The 23,408-nt window shown below is 43.2% G+C and overlaps 1 protein-coding gene across 2 annotated transcripts in view; it reads left to right on the top strand.

Annotated features, from left to right (window-relative positions):
- LOC139471471 (ADAMTS-like protein 4) overlaps positions 1-23,408 on the top strand; it is a 257,840-nt gene that overhangs the window by 78,052 nt on the left and 156,380 nt on the right. For both annotated transcript variants that reach the window (XM_071253835.1, XM_071253838.1), the window contains exon 2: positions 829-895. In XM_071253835.1, the coding sequence (XP_071109936.1) occupies positions 829-895 (67 nt within the window). The remainder of the gene's footprint in view (positions 1-828; positions 896-23,408) is intronic.

The raw sequence follows: 23,408 nt of genomic DNA on the forward strand, positions 1-23,408 counted from the left end.
AAACAGTTGTTAAATTATAGTTAAAAGATAATAAAAATGAGGTCAGAGATTTTCTTTATTTTCAGACTGCAGTAATCTAGACTTGCCAAACATTATAGACTTGCATGGGCTGTATTGGATATATTTGTTTCAGGATCTGTATGACAGACAACATGCTCCCATGTTGCCCTTGTATCCATACCCACTGGCTGATAAAGCTGAAACGTTATTTGTGTCGTCTAGCAAGGACATCCGTAATTCTCTCATAGAATTCCGAATCAATTTTAACCATGCAGCTTAGTGTATCGATGCGTGAAGCAATTGCAACGGTGTGTGCCACTGCATAACTTTATTATATCGTATACATACACAACCACGACAACGTATGTCATAGTTCTGGCATCTGTCAGCACTGAGTGCGCCGTTAGGCAACAAAGATTTACATTTTATGTGTGAGCGAGTATGATTTTAAGCCGCTTTTAGCAATATTCCAGCAATATCACGGCGGGGGACACCAGAAATGGGCTTCACACATTGTACCCATGTCGGGAATCGAACCCAGGTCTTCGGCGTGACGAGCGAACGGTTTAACCACTAGACTATCTGACCGCCCCTCATTTTATGCTACCTGTGTAAGTGGCGGTTGTTACCGCTAGAGCAGGACCCTTTTAGCGGACAGCTGGTGACATCACTGATGTTCCCTGATCATTTGTTATTATACTTTCCATCACTAGTTTGCCCCTTACGCCCGATGGAACCTGTTTGGGCAGATAACCGAGACTGGTTATTCTCTGGCCTTGACGTGTTGTATTTTCTAGCTTCTTTATCAATTGCTTTGTTTGTTTCCAGGATAATCAGCTATTATTTGCTGTTGACACTACTCATTGTCCTGCTGCATGAGACAAGTCAACAACAGGTAGGTCACATTTCCTGTCTTACTTTTGACGAAAGTCAGTGTTTCTACATATGACTTGGCTCACATACATCCATTATTCTCGCACGCAGTGGTAAACATGCGGTTAAAGAAGAGACAACAACTGTTACAGCACAGCTGGAGGCTCTTGCCCAATGAGTTATCGTCATGTTATCACTTGGCGAAACATGTACTGCAGACACCACACTACATGCACATCCGTCTTCAGCAACCCATGCTTGCTGTAAGAGGCGACTATGCTTGTCGTGAGAGGCGATTAAATTGATCGGGTGGTCAGGCTCACTGACTTGGTTGATGCATGTCATCGTATCCCAATTGCGTGGATCAAAGCTCATGATGTCAATCACTGGATTGTCTGATCCAGACTCGATTATATACAGGCCACCGTGATATAGCTGGATATTGCTGAGTGTCGCGTTAAACAGCAAACATACAAACAAACAAGCTACACGCATATCGACGATATTGAATGTAAAGTTTCTCGAACAAAACATTAAATACTACTAATTACCACGTTGTTCTGCCATATGTAATTGAATTTACAACAGTCAATGGAAATATGTCCATGGAACACTCTTACAGTGTTATTGACATAGACAATTGCACATGTTTACTATTTGTTGGATTGTGTTGAAAGTAATGTTCTAAGCACTGCGATCCTTCTGCACTGAACTCCGTTCACCCCCATCGCAGCTCCTGTCGTAACAACCAGCAGACAACTCGACCCCTCGACGCTCTCCATTGCCTACCACAAGTCACAGTAACATTTGTGTGGTACGCCCGTGGCGTAATCTTTCCACGAACAAACAAGCACTAAAGTAAATGAAAGTGTCACACTTACACCAAACACTGGCATTCCTAACGGGGCAGACAATGAAGTACAGCAGTTCACGGTAGTTTCCTCATCTGTGCACACAAACACCGCCACAGGTGCCCCGACCAACAAGCTGGCTGAGATCTCCGGGGGAACCATCTGTAGGTATAACCCGTGAGGCCACGATGTGAAGCATGTGCCCTTCTCGGTGTGGGAGCTGGTCTGGGCCTTGTGCCGGGTGCTGACTGGGCTCTGTCTCAGGGTGCTTTACCTCTTGCGTCTAGTGTAGACAGATGTGAACCAGTGTAAACAGATGGTTAGTGAGTGAGTTTGGTTCAGTGCCGCTTTGCACAGTATTCCAGTTATATCACGGCGTGCCAGCTTCATGTGAGAGGAAAGACCGAAGTATTGCAGGTCTCAGACGTTTACCACTATGGTGAAACCCGAACATAATCGGGGCGAACTGGGATTCGAACCTACGATTATTGATTCCTGGCGTACCCAAGGGACCAATATCTTGATGACCCGTGACCCCGAGACAGAAGCGAACCATTCCGGGGATATCGTTTTTTCTTATGCATACTGTTATATGAACAACGTCATGTATTTGTGTGCAAGTCTAACCTACAGGAACATCAGTGGTTGTTTTATAAAAGATTTAAATTCCAATTCATTCAATTGCCCTTCGTTACATGTCTGTTTAATTGAGATTGTTTATTTGTTGTTTTAAAATGTCTTGCACTTGACATGGACTTTATCAAAGGAAACGTTTCATATATGTTGTTTTCTGTATTCTTAAAGTGACAAGTTCCAATAATGTAAATACCGATTGGCCATTTCACGACTGATCAAACTGTGCACTTGGTAGTTCAATATCTGATACAAAATACCGTTAACTCTGAAGCAGTCGGTGGTGCAACTTTAAAACGTAAAGGACATTCTTTCGTCCTCTTTCTGTTGTTAATGGTCAATCTGACCTCAATTGCCGATCGACATGCGTGTCAACGTGACCGACCATACTTATCGAGAGTAAACAAACACCTTACAAATGAAGACTAGGTCAAATAGCAGCCCCTTTGTGTTGACATAACAAGCAGATATCTGAACCTGAGGATAACATCATTCTGTTTGGAAACCTAGGGTGCATTGTAATCAGTAGGCAAGTAAAACACATTGGTGTTGACTGAACGCGGATACACCTCCACAGCTGGTGCACAGCCTGCCAGTGAGCTGACTCTCTTGTATCGCCGATATATTCTAGACACACCTACAGTAATATATATAACGTGGGGCTGATTCTTTTAAGATCAAAATTGAACAAAAATGGCCCTACTTTGGTCTCGGGGCGTGACGTCTAATGATGGTTTAGCTTCACATTGGGCGCTAGTGAATCGGCCATGGTATTTCCCAGTTCCGTGTTGGGATTCGAACCCCGGCCATTTGATGCTAGGTTCGTGGTTCGGATCCGATCAAGGGACTAGATATAATATACGAAACCCATCACGGGACTCGGATGTATTGTATTATATGACCGCTACATAACCACTTTATGATAATGTTACGAAAACCTGGGTACAGGGGACAAAAGTCCTTCCCGGAATGTCCATAGGACGGACATGATAACGTCATTCAAATATCAGGGCTGATCATATACACTATAAACTCGTATGTAATATTTTGAAACACAACAGAAGGGGTCTTAAATCATGCTCTTCTTGAAAGCACACCTGAAATCATTGAACAAAAAGTCCTGTTTGTTTCTTATCGCGTGCTGTATGGCAGGTGCGGTGAACGTAATCTAGCGTGTGTTCCTCAAGGTTTCTGTCCGTCTTTTCACATACTCAAAACACAATACAACCACTGATACATTTTTTATGCAACACCTGTGTCACAGATCCAACGCGGAAATTTATCAGTTTTACCTTGTCTACCATGCTATTTAACGCCAGGTAGTTTATGGGCTACTCGGCACGGCTGTCGTGATTGAAGATCCAAGCATATGTCTTTAATCTGTTAATCTCGCTAATTTGTCACAGGGTACAAAAGCCCGCGCCAGTCTCTGTAATCTGCAGATAGTTGCCGGTCATAGGTGTGACGCAAGGGGGCCCCTTTAATCCCTCATCGTCAAGTCATTATATCAAGATAGTGGCGGACGACGAGCGAAGCCAAACACTTTGTGCGGTTAATCCTGTGAAATAATACAGCATTGTTTGCCCCGGGGACGTAGGTCGGTCTGAGACGTATTACTTCCAGATAACCACTTATTGAAGCTTTCAGAAACGCCGCGTTGATATCTACCTCGGGCCCTGGTGTCCAAGGGCACGAAGGTGTGTTTTTAGACCAGACCTGGGACAGTCTGACATTATGTCCTTTCAATAACATGATCGTACACCCGCGTATGTTAATGTTTACGAGCATCGCGTGTCAGTTCCTTGTATTTCTTATTTCTGTATCAGCGCGTTTTCTGTGTTAGTAAAACTTGAGTATATGTTTCACTATTTGTGAGCTTTTAAACTAGTGAGTCCTTGTGCGTATGACGAATGTATTACGTGTGTAATGCTAAACCTATATCAGTAACTTAACTAGACCGACGCTTAGTCCAAAATATAAAGTCACCTTATTTAAAAATATATATCTACAAAATAAAAAAATAAAAATGGAGCCAGAACACTGCTTAATTCCTAGAGATAAGACAAGATAGACTTGCCCAATCATTCTAGACTCCTTGTTTAATTTATTCTCTAGAGTCAGGGAGACAGGCTATAATTTAGCATAAGAGTCTGGTTAATCATGTGATATGTAAATGTGCATGTCGTCACAGCTATTTGATGTATGTCTTTTTACGGGTTGAAATTATACCATTCCTTATGACTCGTTAGTATCTTGTCAAACACTTCACCCTCAAGCTTTCAGCGTGGTTTATGACTTGATGGCGACACACTTTCTGAGCGTGGAAACGCGTCTGTTGTGAGGTACAGTCTAATTATACAGGCACGGGGCTTAATGATTGAGAAGCTGACAAGTTCATTTCAGTGATGATGTCCTTACTTGATGCATGACAGGAGTACATTTCATAACCGGGGCAAGATAAAGGGGGCGGATCAGCGTCTTGTGTCATGGTAATGACTTGCGCCATCCATTCATCAACTGTTCCGTCCCACTTAATCAAACTGACTGTCCACCCCTACACCCCCCACCCCTCACCCCCCACCACCATCACCTACAACACCCCCCCCCCCTCCTCCCCCCCCCCACACACCAAACCTCCCCATCACATACACCCGCCATCTGGGAAGGCAAATAACCCGAAACGTGTCTTTTTAAGAACCAATAAACATTGTATAATTTTTCATACCTGTAAATATTTACATTGTTGCTGTTATATTTTTGTATTTATTCGACCACCGACCTCTATGTTTACATAAGCACAAGTCTGTTAATCTAAGAGCGAAAGGGGCGGTCGGGTAGCCTAGTGGTTAAAGCGTTCGCTCGTCACGCCGAAGACCCGGGTTCAATTCTCCGCATGGGTACAGTGTGTGAAGCTCATTTCTGGTGCCCCCGTCGTGATATTTCTGGACTATTCCTAAAAGCGGCGAAAAGCCATACTTAAATTAATCCCTCAGTCACTCAATCAATGAGTAATACCGTGCTTGTTTAGCCATGCTGTTCCCCTTCATGGCGACAGAACAGTTTGTCCTCTTGTCATGGGGAGTCTCTGTAATAAAGTAATGTCTCATGACACAGATGTGAAGGTTCTAAATGCAGGCTCAGATTGGGAGGGGTAGGGGTAGTCCACTTGTTAAAGTGTTGACTCGTCGCGCCGCCGACTCGGGTTCGATTCCTCATGTGGGTACAATATGTTCAGCCTATCTGGGTGTAACATTGCCAAAAGCGGCGTAATATCGAACTCATCTCACTCACTCATTGACAGTGTCACTGAGGCCTCCTCTGAAACATTCCTACCAATAATCGGAGTGTGATACTACACTGATACAGCCAGGGATGACGCCATGTTTCCATGGTGTCAGCGTTCAGCGACCATATTCAACCGGCGACACCATACACGTCTACATTTTATAGGCTGTGCCCGAGGTTGTCAATGTCGTCTTAATCGCAGATTGCTATCTTAGGTCCACACTTCTCTTTGAAGAGTTTGTTTTCGTCCGTTACCGCCATTCCGCCGTTCACAATATATGTCCCCCTAGTTGTTTCAGGCTGGACCAGACAATCCAGTGATTGACACCATGAGCATCGATCTACACTTGGGATACAGTGACATGCATCAACCAAGTCAGCGAGCCTGACCACCCGATCCCATTAGTCACCTCTTATGACAAGCATGGATTACTGAAGACCAATTCCAATCGTAATCCTCAGTGGGGTCACCGTATATGAAACTACATTCAATATGTTCATGACACTTGATACAAACCACCCTAGGTGTTGCCTCACTGTCCAATGAGTCATGCCGTTACAGAGGCCACTGTTCAACGAGGCAATGAGTGACGGCGTGTTCATTGTATTGGGTGATTTAAAGGACGTAATCCCATTCACCACAGTGGCATCTTCGCCATAGAATGTTAAGAACGCCCTCGTTGAACATGTCAGGTTGTGTAATCTCAACACCTGTGCAAAATACGATATCTTCATTTAGCTTCACGCACTCAGTGGTCTTTGAGTCGCCTAGTCATGTCAAAAACATATTACTTGTCCTAAAAGCTGAAGTGTCATAAACTTGCAAAATCATGTGCGATCTATAGATAGAGAGAATCAAATCAACCGGCGGCCAGTTCGAGTTACCAGTCTAACGGCATAATCTTACGGAGAAGGTGTAGGTCACGTGGTCGCCCCTCCCTTTCTTGTCAAGCGACCCCTGGGCAGAAGGAACATGTGTTTCTGGGCGGGGGAGTCTGTCTGGACGTGACATTTGCTGCTGTATTTGCAACAGCTTCGACTGAAAACTAACAATTTCCATAGAACCAACAAACGTCGAATGTTAAGATCACGGGGACGAAACATCACGATTGCCAATTACGTGTTTAGAAAACGTTGGGAACGTATAGAACAGCAAGTACGGACCAGCACGGTACACTACCTCTGCTTGGGTGGGTCTACCTGGCTAATCAGGGGATGGGGGTTAGTACACAGTGGGGTTAGTACACAGGAAAGAAAGACGTCGAAGAAAGAAAAGTAAGCTTTGTCTGATCACAGGCCACTTTACATGAACCAATCGCTGCTCTTTGTCTAATGTTGTCTGTGATAGGTCCACGTGGGATTTGCGATAATCGTACGGCTACGATTCAGACTCCGTCTCCTCTGGGGGTGGGTTGGGGTCGGGTGTGGCTGTGGTTGTGGGTGGGGATGGAGATACGGATAAAGGATACAGAGTCCTGAGACAGAAAGGAGAGATGGGACACGTGTATGTCAGTCAGCCTCTGGCCACCGGGGTGGATTGTGTGTGATAATCCCAAGGGTGGTAAGCAACGATGTAGGGGGGAGGGGTGGATCCTAGTAGATTAACATTTGGGTGGGATGAACGTGGTACCCAGGTCTTTACTAAGAAAGGGGAGGATGAACCCTCCAGAAGATCCAGACTATTGGTGTGTCGTGGGGGTGGAGCAGGAGACAGGACTGAGACAGAGCAGAAATAGTTGACAGACGAGATACAACCATACACCCCTCTCCTCTTGACCAGTCTCATAGTTCTTATTAAACAGGATGGACAAGGACGTTTAGCGCTGGTCACATTTCTCTGCTTATGGTAGACGTCGCAGTCAGATATGTTCACATATATCTGCTGTAGTAGACGTTGCAGTCAGACATGTTCACATATGTCTGCTGTAGTAGACGTCGCAGTCAGATATGTTCACATATATCTGCTGTAGTAGACGTCGCAGTCAGATATGTTCACATATATCTGCTGTAGTAGACGTCGCAGTCAGACATGTTCACATATGTCTGCTGTAGTAGACGTCGCAGTCAGATATGTTCACATATATCTGCTCTAGTAGACGTCGCAGTCAGATATGTTCACATATATCTGCTCTAGTAGACGTCGCAGTCAGATATGTTCACATATATCTGCTGTAGTAGACGTCGCAGTCAGACATGTTCACATATATCTGCTGTAGTAGAAGTCGCAGTCAGACATGTTCACATATATCTGCTGTAGTAGACGTCGCAGTCAGATATGTTCACACATGTCTGCTGTAGTAGACGTCGCAGTCAGACATGTTCACATATATCTGCTTATAGTAGTCTGTCACCAGCCAAAACGACGCAGGTCTTAGTGAACACTTTGATGAAACCTACGAGCACGGATATGAAAGTAGAGACAAGCAGGAGGATACACTTGGGTTAATCTGGGATTCGAACCCACGCGCCGCCGACCCTAGCGTGGCTGTAGTAGCTTCCTGTAGAACAGCATCAATGTCTGAAACAAACGATATTTCCTTGTTTTGTACCAATGTCGCCAAGTAGGATGGATGTATTTCCTGACGTGTGGAGGATTCGAGGACTGGAGAATATGGTGCAGTACCCACAGTGTTGCGAAACGAATATACTTCTTACCGTTTTTCTTTACTTATAAGCAGCAAAGTCTCTGCACTTGTACAAGGCAGATGTAATTCAAAATTAACGTACCGTTTTTATTGGTTTCAACAAAATCAGAAACGGTATGCTCGCGTCACTGGATTGTCTAGTTCATTGATCACTTGATTGTCTGGTTTGACCTCTCATGGCGCACAGTACTGCTGTACTGCGTTAAGCAATAACTACTTACTTTTAACGTAAATTGTATGAAATTGTAGAGACCAGCATGGTGGCACAGGTAGCACGGCCATGTGATGTGTGGACTCGGACCATCCTACGTGTAGCACTGGTAATGGTCACATGTCCAACATGACGACGTTCTTGATATACGTGAAATAGCAAAGCAAATATTGTGTCAGTCTCCACGCCCCTTGATATTACAAATATGTCATTGTTGCATTTTAAGTTAACAAAACATAACTAAAATTCTTGTTTTGAAACTGCGTCGAGATATCTTGCTGCTTCATCTAACAGAGGGCGATAGAAAACATGCGTCATGTATATGGCAACGTGAGGGTGATGGTTTTAGCACCAGTTGAACAGTTATATCACAGTGGGTCAGTTTCATGTGGGAGGAGAATCAGGTCGTAGATATGTGCCACTTAGTTCGGTGAACCCCACGAGAACCTGCACATTGTGATGACGATGAAACGCTTGAATCTTGGTTTGAAGCAGTGACCTATGTCCTGGCTAACCAAGAGGGTATGAGGGGATCATTGTACGGATCTTCTGCCGCTCCTCAACCAGTGAACCCCTCAGTTGCCTAGTTTGTTTGTTTGTTTGTCTGTTGTTTAACGCCGCACAATATTCCGGCTATATGACGGCGGTCTGTAAATAATGGAGTCTGGATCTGAATCCAGTGATTGACAGCATGAGCATCGAACCACGCAATTGGGATATGATGACATTCATCAACCACGTCAGCGAGCCTGACCACCCGATCTCGTTAACTGCCACTTACGATAAGCATGGTCGCCTCTTACAACAAGCATGGGTTGTTGAAGGCCTGTTCTAACCGGGGTGTTCACGGGCCAGTCGCCTAGTATCAACATTTCTGTGTAATACATGACAGGGTTTGGTGAAATGAGCCTAGTGGTTAAAGCGTTCGCTCGTCACGCCGAAGACCCGGGTTCGATTCCCGACATGGGTACAATGTGTGAAGACAATTTCTAAATTCCCCCCGCCGTGATATTGCGGCAATATTGCGAAAAGCGGCGTAATACATTACTCACTCACTCAGAGAGCGTGTCCCCATTGCGTAGATCGATGCTCGTGATGTCAATCACTGAATTGTCTGGTCCAGACTCTATTATTTACAGACCACCGCTATATAGCAGGAATATTGCTGAGTGCGGCGTTAAACAACAAACAAACAAACCGTAGGAAGTGCAACACTGGTCGACCTATTCCTTCAACTAATACGTCGGGTTTACATCTGAATTATGCTGTGACCTAATTTACATCCACTCCTCTCTGTGATGCCAGTATTTCAAACAATCGTCGCCTTCACTCTAAGGTATTTACAATTCCGATTTGCATTTTATATTTGCTCTTTGTCAATGGTTGAACAAGTTCTCCTTGACATAACAATGGTATTATTTATGGAAATTCTCTTATATTTGACGTGAAAAGGACACGTACTTGAACTGTCGCGCGTTACTAGGCCCCGTAACCACCCGGCTCTTGACGTTAAGGAATCCGCGCTAGTATATATTCCGTCGTACTTACTTACCGGAATCGGCGGTAGAAGCTAGGGCCTGTCTGAGAGACGCATCTGTAAACATGTCAACACCTTCAGCAGACATGTCCATAAACACTGATAACAGGCCTATTACGAGTCTCAAATATTTCCTCTGCATCACAGAGATTCTTCACTGATTACTTGGAGATAGTCAGATTTTCGACTCACCTGGTGTATGCAGAAACAGGTGATGGGCAACCTTGGTGTAGCTTTATTTCTCGTCTATGTCATCGTCCTTCTCATCACTTTCGATTTCTTCTCATCACATACAACTGCTTTCGCATCAATCTTATCGGTTTATTTAATTCTGCTTGTGGAGACAATGACACTGTGTACGCGAGTGGAAGAAGCCCAGACAGACCCATATAAGATAAACACTTACCCTCCTTCCGAACACCAGCCTCCCACCAGACCCACATTAACCCTTCAGAACACCAGCCTCACACCAGACTCACATTAACCCTTCAGAACACCAGACTCACATTAACACGATCAGAACACCAGCCTCACACCTGACTCACATTTACCCTTCAGAACACCAGACCCACATTAACCCTCAGAACACCAGCCTCACACCAGACTCACATTAACCCTTCAGAACACCAGACTCACATTAACCCGATCAGAACACCAGCCTCACACCTGACTCACAGTAACCCTTCATAACACCAGCCTCACACCTGACTCACATTAACCCTTCAGAACACCAGACCCACATTAACCCTTCAGAGCACTAAACCCACACCAGACTCACATTAACCCTTCATAACACCAGCCTCACAGCAGACCAACATTAACCCGATCAGAACACTAACCTCACACCAAACCAGCATAAAACTTTACCGAACACCAGACCTAAATAGACGACATCTCCTTTTACACTGAATCCAAACCCACAAACCCCCTTATTTAATCTACCCTTCCCTCATCATGACGTCTGCCTCACACATATTTGGACGTCTAAACGTTTACTCCAGATTGCATCCCGCGCCCTCCCAGCCATCATGGACCATCGTAACAACCCCCATGATCAGCCATTCACAATGTTATCGCACGATTAATCTATCGCCCTCTGTTGTTAATAATTAGCAGGACCGATGACTACATTATTGGGTGATTGCTAGTTTCCCTTTTCACTAACGCCCATGAAGTTATTTATTGGCTAATTACCCTCGCGGAACCCGGTACCGACCTTCATGCTGGGGAGAGGTCCAAAGAAAGACTTGGAGTAAAAGATTAATATGCATAGGGTTATTATATACAGTTATTTAGATCTGACAAGCTCATCGTTCTCGGTGTCCACCCTCTCCGTTCACATCAGAAAACTTGCACCTTTTCGATATTGGAAATGTGTGTGCTATTAGTGGGTATTTTGAGACAGGATTTTGTCAAAATTGTGCACTTTAGGTTAAAAGCACCAAAATGAATCACCCGTTATATATCAGTGCCAATGAATGTGTTTTTAACATTGGTCAGTGATGTGTTTAAGATATATTTATTATGAATGGAGTTACGATACTATCTTATGTTGATGACGAAGATGGATCGTCCGCTTGCTGACATTGTATAAGGTGCATATGACTGATGGCGGTATTTGACACGACCGAGCGATGGCGCCACATGAGAAAGTTTTTAATGTGTGTCTTACATATGGAACATGGCACGTGACGGGTGAGGAGACAGAGTAGACCACGTGCGTCTGCTCACCTTGAATACAAAGTGTATGGAAGGTTTGACAGGATACATGATCATATGTGACCCACCGGAAGACAAGGGACCTTATGGGTGCTGGGATAAAATTGTGCTATGACGTCATAAAGACATTCGACGTCAACTTACTTCAGTGAAGATCGATATGTGTGATGTCATATATCTCTGTAATAAATATGAATTGAAGGTTGTGAATATTCCAGTGTTCCGAAGATGCTGTAGTTTTGAAATATAATCAAAATGTGATTTTTCACCCATAACCTTTTTTCATTGTTGGTCAGGGTTACTAATCACAACTACCGAAAGGTCACCTAAATAATATGGGACGTATTATATTAGACATATTGGCTGTCATTGAATAAAATCAATTCAAAGCGATACAGTCAATAGGAAACCAGTGACTAGAGCATTTCAAGGAGTATCCCGTAACATGATGTTCTCTACTGTCACACGAAGGGAGTCCGAATAATGTGTTACCACTTCTCTTTCTGTTCCTTTCGGTGGGACATCTCAAAACTACAGCCTGAACTATGGCGTTTCCCTCCGAGTTGAGCGTGCGTTGCAGAACTCCAACACCATGCATGTGGCGCATGGTGCACGTGGCTTCTTTACAGTTCAGGAAAGCAACATGCTAATCCATCCTGTGTATGCCGTGTTCTACAATAAAGCACTGGCAACATGTACACTATTTGGAGGAGCATTCTCAAAGATCGGGTAACTTTCCAGCAATGCATATTCCTCATGAATGTACCAAAGGTAGGGCCTCTAACTCTTCTCTGTAGCGTTATGCAGTGGATTTCTGCCCTCGCAGAAGGTGTAATACCACCAGGACCATTATGGATCCACCATCATTTTGTTTGTTGTTTTACGCTGCACTCAGCAATATTCCAGCTACATGACGGCGGACTGTAAATAATTGAGTCTCGACCAGACAATCCAGTGATTGATATCATGAACATTGATCCACGCAATTGGGATACGATGACATGCAAGTCAGCGAGCCTGACCAACCGTTAGTCGCCTCTTTCGACACGCATTGGTTGCTGAAGACCTATTCTAGCCCGGATCTTCACGGGGCTGGATCCACCATCAAATCAATTCTGCGCCTCAAAAGCATCACCCACAAAACGTTATTGCGCTGTCTGTAAACACGCCTACGGTCATCATGCAAGGAAAATGGATTCATGTCGACTGAGACCAGAACTGTCGACCATTGACGTTGATTCCAACGCTGATGACATCAGCACAACAAACGAGCTTGTTTATGGTGTGGTGTTAGTCCTGGGCGACTTGCTGGAAGTCAAGCGGGGAGTCCAGCAGAGCCTAACCAGTTATTATGGTGGGCATGCTAGTGCGAACATGTCTGGCATAGATGTGCCCATCCTTTCTATGACATGCCGTCAGGAAGCTGTTCCGCAACACAATGTTAACCTGGTTCTATGATGCCTCTTGGTTGTGGCCAAGGAAGATCAGGTCTTCGTGCCTACGGAACAGCTCCAGTAGTTCTCTGCAATAGTACCAGTGGTTATATGAGTATATGGAAACGTATTTGATACCGTTGCCACAGTCTACCAATAAAACTACGAGTGATGATGAACGTGCAGACTTTGACTATGACCTGTTTGGAGCATCACAGCATCTTCATCTTCATTAGTCAAACATCTACACATTATCTCAAGTGCCTAGTCATACTTTGTTCATAAACTCATAGTTCATAAGGTCCTATTGATCAATAAGGATTCTGTGTGACAAGAATCTATCCACAAGACTGTAAGAGACGAGGGGCCACTGTCCAATAATCAACTCTTCCTTCATGTCGAGATCCAGTCTTTTGTGTCTACAGTTCAATTTTACCTTTTGAGGTACCATCGAGCAAGCTCTATAAAGAGCGTCTTACGACTCTCGCTCTCAAGTGATTTATTCAAGCTTACAGCTTGCAAGGCCTTAGTAAAGCTTTCAAACCGTTTTACTGTAGACATGTGGAGGACATTTCCAAATTTTGAATATTATTGACTAAAATGCTGACCGACGCAATTTCCTATTTTGATGTATACCATATGTCCCCGTGTTCCTGATGAACACTTGACTTGCCTTTTCATGTGTTTGTGACGGGTGCAACCGGGCGGGTAGGATACGCTCACCTTTGCGGTAACTCTTGATATCATCAATTGATCGTGATTCATAAACACGTGCTCAAGACAGTCGGACTCGTACACTGGACTGTTTTAAGCAGAGATTCCTATAACTATGGTTATGTTGCTTTTACCGTCACCTGCAATGTTAATGATGTTGAACCAATGTACCCATCCCCTCCACCAAGACACCTATATTCACATCTGTTCATGATACAAAAACACCTGATTATTTTCCAGAACATAAGAAATAGTTTGAAGCGTGAGATTCCGATTTCCCCATCAACATAAGATTAACTTCAATATCACGCCCTATCACGCACTAATCGCCCGTGCAGCTCGCCTCGTGTAATATACGTGACTGTTTACAAGGTGACATACACATAAAAACAATGATGCCATGTGCCACCCATCAGCGCTGCGCTGCGGTATCGCCCTCAAGTGGCTTCATTCAAAACGATGGTCGTAATCCTCTTTACTGGCCCGGGGGGTCGTACGGCAGATCAAAGGGTAAGGTAACGCAGTGGCAGACTAGCTGATGTTTCTCACACACTGATGGTGTGATTGTGTAACACCTACGGTGGGAAAGAATTGAAGAAGGAGGGAGGCTATCTGTCTTCCAGGTATGAGTTTGTCTCGGCCAGACTGGAACAAAATTGGCTGATTTGTATTGGCGTCTTGAAGTAATGAAATTGTTCATTAAAACAGTTTGACGTAAAAACATGTATGGAATGTGGAGGGCTGCTGTAACGGATGGAGTCTCGTATGTCATGATGTGGGCGAGATGACTCGACCCCAGTGGCGGGTTTGAAGGTTGATCCTAGATGGCGAGACAACGAGGGTGGTTCTCGTATGCCTGTCTGTCTGTCTACGCTAGCCTTTCGCTTTGCGGTTCGTCGATGGGGGCAGATAATGCGGGGACCGTGTTGTCAGATTCGGGGGATGCTGTTACTTCGCGGCATCTGATGAGTTGAAGGAAAACATTAACCCCACTTGTGCTATCATGCATCTTGTTAGACGTGCGTGATTACAGCACTTTTCATAGTAAAAATTAAATCTTAATGGGTACGCGGATGTCAATATTTCAATGTTGAGTTTTTTTCTTATTCTTTTCTTGCAAAGAGTGAAAATCAACAACTATTTGGCCCGACACTTAGGACCACGGATGGTAAATGCATTTAATGTGAAAACCCAGTGTAATATATTTGTCCCATGCATCTGGGGACACTGATATGACTAAATTGGGTGCCAAATGAATACACATTTAGTGGTACGCCGGACACCTTTGGAGGAATGTCGTCGGGGGGTGGGGTGGCACCCTCATCAACACTAATTCAAGCCATTCTAGAGGTGGGAGCCGTGAAGCAAGTCTATCTGTAACCATGATGTATAAGGTTCTTGTGTAAGATCCTACATCCGGGACCTACACTTACATACATTTACATGTGTTTGTGACGGGTGCCACTGGTGCTTCAGGATACGCTCACGCGAACACCAGGTAACGTCACTATATGGTACTGATTCATACACACAAACTCCTGAAACAGTCGCGGTTTTAGCAGTGATTTCTCATGAATATTAAAAGGCTTTGTCGCTTTTATCTACAAAGTTTCAAATGGTAGTCGTATTCATTACGATTCATCTTTGCGATTTCTGTTTTCCACACTTAATCATTACGTCTGGAACATGGAGAGTAAGAAACATATATGTGTTTTAATAACAAGAGGTACTTCTGACATTTGTGACCCTAAATCTCCATTTGTAATCTTAGCATCAGCCATCACACTTCGCTAGAACATGGCAACATTAAGTATTGACTTTACCTACTATCAAAGCCCCGTCACGTTGTCTGAATTACTTACATGGCACGTTACGTACATCACCTGATCGATGTCCTGACTGTCGATCAAACTGCACTTTGTTTCAACAAATTACTACGCGCATGTTGACAAGCCTAACTTTAAGCCCTCTCACCTTTCTTATGTCCCCGCGACCTACTTCGCGCCTTTACAAAGGTTAGTGGGGTAGTTAATCCTCGTCGTTGGATTAAAGGATCAGGTGCTTGTATCCGCCTGTTTGATATATACTGATGTCGACATACATACAACTCATATTTGGTGGCATTTATCAGTTTACATGGCAGTTGATGTCACGTCCTCTTTTTCCCGGATATGAAGTATCTCCGTTCTCTCTCAACCGAAACGTTTAAATGCCTGCTCTTGTGATGGTGAATATCAGGTAGATTGGTGTAGCACTGGATGGAATCAAGCAGACGAATGGGGGACTTATGATGAAATCGTCTCAGGTAGACGACTCGATTGATGGAGACTCCAGGTGATGAACGCAGAACCCGCCGGTCAGATGGGTGGACGGGTGGGTGGGTGTTTATAAGGGGTGTTCTTTAACCACAACCTCCTTCTCCAACGCCTTTAAGTGGCATGAGTCGTTGTTTGCTTCAGTTGAGTTGAGCTGAGTGAGTTCGAATCTCAAAGACCCATTTCGTTTCCTTGGTGTGTCAAGGTCATGTCCTGGATAGTGTGTTCCATGTCACGTTTTTTAAACCTTCCATTCGCTTTTCTCTCACACTGACATGTCGTGACATCACTGATATACTGTTCGAAGCGGCGCTAAACCATCTCACTCATCCGCCCTTTCAAAGCGCCTGTGTCCCTAGACTTGAACAAGTCTGTAAGGAATTGATTAGTAGTTCAATCAATAATGAGAAAAAGACTTATAAAAGACTGGTGTCATTGTCAGTGTATCTAGACTTGCCGATTATAAGGATTGAATTGATATGCAGCATGGACTTATCATGGCTTGGAGCAAGGCTACCGAGTCCCGACCACGTGTATTGTGTAATGTATTATGCGTACCTAATTCCACGTGCTCATCACGTTCGGTATCGCCCTGTTCAGAACATCAAACGCTATATTCTCGAGCGGGAAATATCGTGCTCTAACTTGCGGCAAGTCGGACAAACTGCATCAGTAGAGTTAACCTGTCGCCGTAATGTGTTTTACAATGGAAACGACCTTGGTATTAAAAGCTGAGAACGTTGGAAACCCTGCGATGAGGATGCTTCCAGGGATGCTTAGCAAAATGGTTCTAGTCCCCCCTGGCGCGTGGAACATATCACCGCAGTCATTGGAAACACGCGCACCTGCTCCCTGACTTGGATTATCTACTCCCTAAATGCACGTTTCAAGATAGGTTATGACATGCAATTTCCTGTGGTAGCGACCCTCTCAGTGTGTATTATCCGATCCTCGTCTCGGCGGAGCTGTGTTCTAGCCCCCATTACTCTCGGTGGCGTCATTAGAGGCATCAAGGCCCTAATACTACGCTGGGAGATGACATTTGCAGAAATGTCGAACCTCTTACAATAACTTACACCTCGCAAAGACATGTATACTGCTCAAAAGAAGTTAAAGTACACCCGATTATTTGCTGACTTTACACACAACACACAACTGTCATACACACACACACACACACACACACAGTCGGGGAAAGAATGTGGTTATCTTCAACGAAAGCTTATGTGAAGTTTAAACAGATACTAGTATTAACATTTGATTAATTATGTCATTTTCTGATAACAGTGTTTTTTAACGTTAATATTTTTTATCTAGGAATTTAAATGACATTTCAGTTTTAATGAGATTTACTCACTTGGGGTTGTGCGGTGGTATAGTGTCACACAATCTTCCACAAGGAGTTCTACGCCTCCACCTCTTGAAGACGTCCCATGTACGTAATAGCTTCACACATTCACATTAACCACGAATACACATTCACGTTCGACCATAAAGACTCACAATATTGGTTTAATTTGGCTCTGCTTTGAACAATAAATTATATCAAATACCTCAGCTATCTGGTATAATTTCCCAAAGCCATAAAACACCCATGTTTCGGGGAACCAGATTAGTAGTTTTTTGTTCTTTAAAACTGATGACTCACATGTTTTTTGTTATGTATCTAACTGGGACACTAAACCTTCCTTTATGGTAAGGCCAAGCCGAGACATTTCAAAGCATAAGTTTGTTAGTTTTTTTGTGTAAATATGTAACAGAACAGCTGATATATGCATGTCATAATGTGATTGAGGAATGAAAACAACCCCCAACTTTAACTGCCAAAAGTAGTGACATTCCATATGATACAGCAGAATGTCAAAGAGTTTCAAAGTAGAAAGCACGACACCCACACACACGCAATGTATATATGTGTGTACACAAACGTGTCAAAACCTCAATCTCCCGCATTTTAAGTTTGTGGCTAGAATTACATATACGGTATTTAGATTGCAAGTTTATGAGTGGCCACGCCCGACCGTGGTTCACAGTGCATGCTCCAAGACCCCAAGCCTTCCATTAATATACCATCAAGAGCACTATGGCAGTTCCGAAAACATTTTCCTCTAATGCCTGCCTTTGAGGTCTTCGAATATTACGTCCTTCAGACCTAAAACTGGTTGCCTAAAACATGTGGATAATGCACTGATAAAAAAAGCTCTCTTTATGATCGAAATGTGTATATTTTGATGATATATGTGTATGCTTTATATACGCTTTTATACTGCTATACATAAATGTCGATAAGACATGCGATAGGCTGGAAGACATGTGGTTAAATATCAAGAAGGAGAGGGTTCTGTGGATGTTTTTTGAAGAACAGAGTTAAGGTATCATTAATTCCTAATTCCTTTTAATTGGAAGGGGGCACGGGTGGCCCAGTCGTCTAAGGCGCCGCGATTCGCTGTGCAGAGTTGCGTCCCTTGGGCACGTCAGAAACCTATGATTGTGGGTTCGAATCCCGGTTCGCCCCGATTATGTTTCTAGGTTTGTCAGCACCATACCCGTGCTCGTGGGTTTCACTGAAGTGGTGAACGTCTGAGACCGGCCTCACTTCGGGCATTCCTCCCACATTAAGCTGACACGCTGCGATATAACTGGAATACTGTTAAAGCGGCGTTAAACCCAACTCACTCACTTTTAATTGGAAACTATTACGTTGGGTCTAAAACACATGTGACATTTTACAAACACACGTGTTTGTTACAAAACATATTTAATTTTGTAAATCATTCGTATGCGCCGTGGGGGGATGATGTCATCAATCACGTATAAACAAAACATATAGGTTATAACGCATTGAATCCGAACGCTCATATGACGCCGTGCAAGAGGCTGGAATGTGTTACATAAAGATACCCCTTAGTGTGAATGATTACCATTTATTTAATAGTGGATATATGTTGACGTGTGGGTATAATTTATTATATTGAACTGTGGTTATACGTTGAATAACCTTTACTTCACATGCCACATGAAACAGAGAGGAAGGGGTTCCTCGTGTGGCGTTTATATGCACTATGACTATTCCGCCTTCTATACCACACCTGGCAAGACTTATTAAATGTGATTTCCTGGAACACCGAACACGGAACACTCTGTAAATAAGACTCTGTAATTAAAGCACAAATGTTTTTTAATTGATTTCTCTCACGCTCGCCATCCTTTCCCTCCAGCAACCATACTTAACTACAACCAATTACAGTTTTGCCCTCTGTCGCGTCAGATAATGTTTACTGGACAACTAGTTGAGAAATTGATGAACTTTATGACAACATGATCGGGTGAAGTAAAGGTCAAGACCACCCTTCTAAAAACTATTGAGAGACTAAATTACAATATCAGTTACAACAAACAAAAGAAGCAATTGTGCCTGCGAGATCTCGCGGGATTAGATTATGACCGATCATATGCTTCAATGGTCTAGGTTTTGAGAGCTGGCGCCGTGTCGTATCGGTTAAAGAGAATGAATTTCCTTTTTAATTATTCAGCTATGGCCGTTAAGTGCGTGTAATGTAGGTTCTCTCTGTCAGGAAACACACCTATATGACAGACTGTACTTGCTTACTGATGTTGATGAATTACGTCTTTATATAATGTTCCACTTCCTGTGTTATTGTCAAGCCATATTTTGGAGATCGTCCTTCATGTTGTTTGCCTGGGCAGTTTTGGTACATTGTCCACATTAAAACTGACAAACGAGGTTATCCTTTGTTCATAGTTGATGGTGGTATTTGGGTTGTTTTTTAACAATAATAACTAATAAAATACGTTGTTCTGTTTTTCTCTGAAAGCATCAAATTTAGGCCATGAAAATATTATTTCATGGGTAACTTTGATTTTATTTTGCCACTATCTATCTAATTCACAACTTGTCAAGCTGGTGTACAATATATATGGATGGTTAGCAGCAACAGTTCAACATTAGCTGGTGGTTGTTTACAAATTTTACGAAATGTTTATACAACCCCAATATTCTTTTACTTAAATAGTAATAATTGAAATCAGAATTAAAACCAAAGAGATTTGTCATTAATCAAAGTGGCAATTATCACATTAAGAAGGGATTGGGATATCGACAGCTCTCCTTGAAAGCCAATTGACATTTAATACTGATAATAACTAAAGTGGTCATCGTATTTGTTCTTCGTCAAGTGGAACCATAGCCTGCAGAGAAAACTAGTCTGTCCAAGAACACGTTAATAGTTGTGCTGCCATCTGAACTCGACCACCACCAGACCTTGATGGAAGGTCAGCTGATTGTGTCAAGTAGTTCACCTACTGGGTCATGGTCTCTGCGACCAGCTGCTGCTTCAGATGAGCGAACAATACGTCGAGGCCCGCCTGGAGGCTGATACATTACATATCCTTTTAGTAATTTCCGCTGTGTATTTGGATAATTCTTTAACGTGTATTTTGTCGTGAACAGATAAACGTGCAGAGTGGCTTGTCAGAAAAGATAACCATCAAACGAACGTGACTCGGTGGTTAATTTACCGTGTTTATAAAAATCGCTTAAAACTATAGAATGACATATCTTTGTATTTTGATTATGAAGTCGAGTGTTTTGACCCACACAAGGAAAGATATTGGATTAGATGCTCCTCACTACTGTATAAACCGAAATTCAGTCACTTACTCTGAAGACGCCTTTTTCCCAATAGATATCTGTTTCGGTGGTGTATTTCTAGGTTATCTCCGGAGGTCAATGATGTTATTGATCAGGCAAACGTGTATCATGATTGGTTTTAGAGATTATTTTCGCACACAAAAGAAGAGAAAATATTTTATCCTGCTATCATCATTATGTGATAGTGACCAACTCGCCTATCTGTCTCTTAAAGAAATTGTCGGACTATATTGAAATTAATACCAAATCCGTCTAAATTCATTACCGTTGTTTGAAATAGCCAGTTTATTAACAGGCCTCACGAGATACATTCCAACCAACTGCCTCGTATCGCATCGCATCACATCTCAATAGCATCGCATCGCACCTTAATCACTTCCCTTTGCACTGATCCACACCTTAATCACTTCCGTTTGCACCGCACCGCACCGCACCTTAATTACTTCCGTTTGCACTGCACCGCACCGCACCGCACCTTAATCACTTCCGTTTGCACCGCACCTAAATTACTTCCGTTTGCACCGCACCGCACCGCACCGCACCGCACCTTAATTACTTCCGTTTGCACCGCACTGCACCGCACCGCACCGCACCTTAATCACTTCCGTTTGCACCGCACCGCACCGCACCGCACCGCACCGCACCGCACCGCACCGCACCGCACCTTAATCACTTCCGTTTGCACCGCACCGCACCGCACCGCACCGCACCGCACCGCAATCACTTCCGTTTGCGCCGCACCGCACCGCACCTTAATCACTTCCGTTTGCACCGCACCGCACCTTAACCATATTGCTTTGACCCGCACCGCACCGCACCGCATCGCATCGCTTCTCTATATGATACATAACAGCACATGGACTATCTACGAGGACATTATTGTGTGAGAATGACATCAGTAACCACACAAAGGTGGAAACGTGAGGCCTTCTTTAATTGAATGGAGACGAATCGGATCGAGACATTTCAACTATATCTGTTTAAAAACATTTCACAAATAACAGTATAGTGTGTGTGTGTGTGTGGCATTTAGTTTGTTTTCAAACAAAGGGGTTATTCACTGATATTATCTTTTATTTATAGCTTTTAAAAGAATTTTGTCACGTTCCCTTAAAAAAATCGAATACGAATCTGTGTTAACCCTTTTCATCCCTTCACATACAGAAACTCTTAACATAGAGTATCCAGTCTAATAAATAAACAAAACGAAACCACATTCAGTTCAGCAGTTCTTGCAAAGCCACTTGCACAAAGTAAATTATATGAATTCAGATAAGATTTGGAAGAAAATAACCGACTTTGTCAGACTTCAATCCAACTAAAAGGAACAATTTGCAGTTTGTGTTTGTGTAGTGCTAAAGTGCGTTTTTTCATGTAAACCTTTGTTTACAGTTTCACATATGTAATCTCAATTTAGGTGCAATTTATCGCCATACATGTCTTGTTAATTTGAGCTCAAAGAAAGACTCAACCATCGTTGGGGGGAAAGACGTTTTATGGTTTGTTGTACAAAGGAAGATAAATTGCGTGAGGCGGAAGAGGGTCAGGATTAGGGCAAACTGTCTGTTTTCGATTTGTAATTTCAAACAGAACGGCAGAAAACACGATGGGTTATCTCAGCAATAATAAACGTGTTCATTAGAGTCATGCAGTTCCGCCATAAACCTGCAGTCAGCGGCACGGCGTAGATTTGCTGGCAGTTCTCGAGATAAGGATTGAATTCACCGTAGGACGAATTTATTGCTCTGTAAGTCTATCCAGTTGCTAGACTGCTTGATAGCATAGGTCGCTGTGTTTCACACGTTTCCTGTGTAGGGGAAAACTGAGCTTCAAAGACACCAATGACGTTTCTGACAGAATGTCAACCATGAATGTTTATTTCTGATAACAAGAGATCAGTTCAAATATTCACATATATCCTTGTTACAGTTGCGCTGATATTCGATGTTTTTACTTTTATCCGATCGTTGGATATCGATAAGACAAACAAAATAGCGAAAGTAATTGGAATAATAATGATAATAATATTTTCGAATAAAAATAAAAATAATAATAGAGAGCGTCATGGAAAATGATAAATTAATAATAAAATTCTTTAGAATAGGCCCGTATACAGCCCTGACCTATCCAGGCCCATAAACCTGGTCTTGTCCTTTTTTATAATTCCAATGAAATCATTAACGTCATTAAATTCCCTGTCCCTTTTGACACATGTGATTGACGGGATTCAAGAAAAACACGCAAAATATGCGGACCTCGCTTTCGAAACGTCACGCTTGCATCCTTAGTACCAAGTTGTCCGACTCCCCATAGTTCTCGGTGCCTCAGGTTTGGCACCTCCCAATCTGTAGAATGACACTGGGAGAGTACCCCGGGTATATCTATTGTGATATACTGATTACAATCTATGAAGCTGGAACACACTTTCTATTAACACAAACATCTGCGGTGGACATGATACAGGACATCCCTATTTCTAGACGTCTGTACGTACAGTTTCCTCTGACGGAGAACAACATC

Source organism: Haliotis cracherodii, unplaced genomic scaffold (assembly GCF_022045235.1).
Source record: "Haliotis cracherodii isolate W230 unplaced genomic scaffold, xgHalCrac1.p SCAF_1, whole genome shotgun sequence".
Taxonomy (NCBI): Eukaryota; Metazoa; Mollusca; class Gastropoda; order Lepetellida; family Haliotidae; genus Haliotis; species Haliotis cracherodii.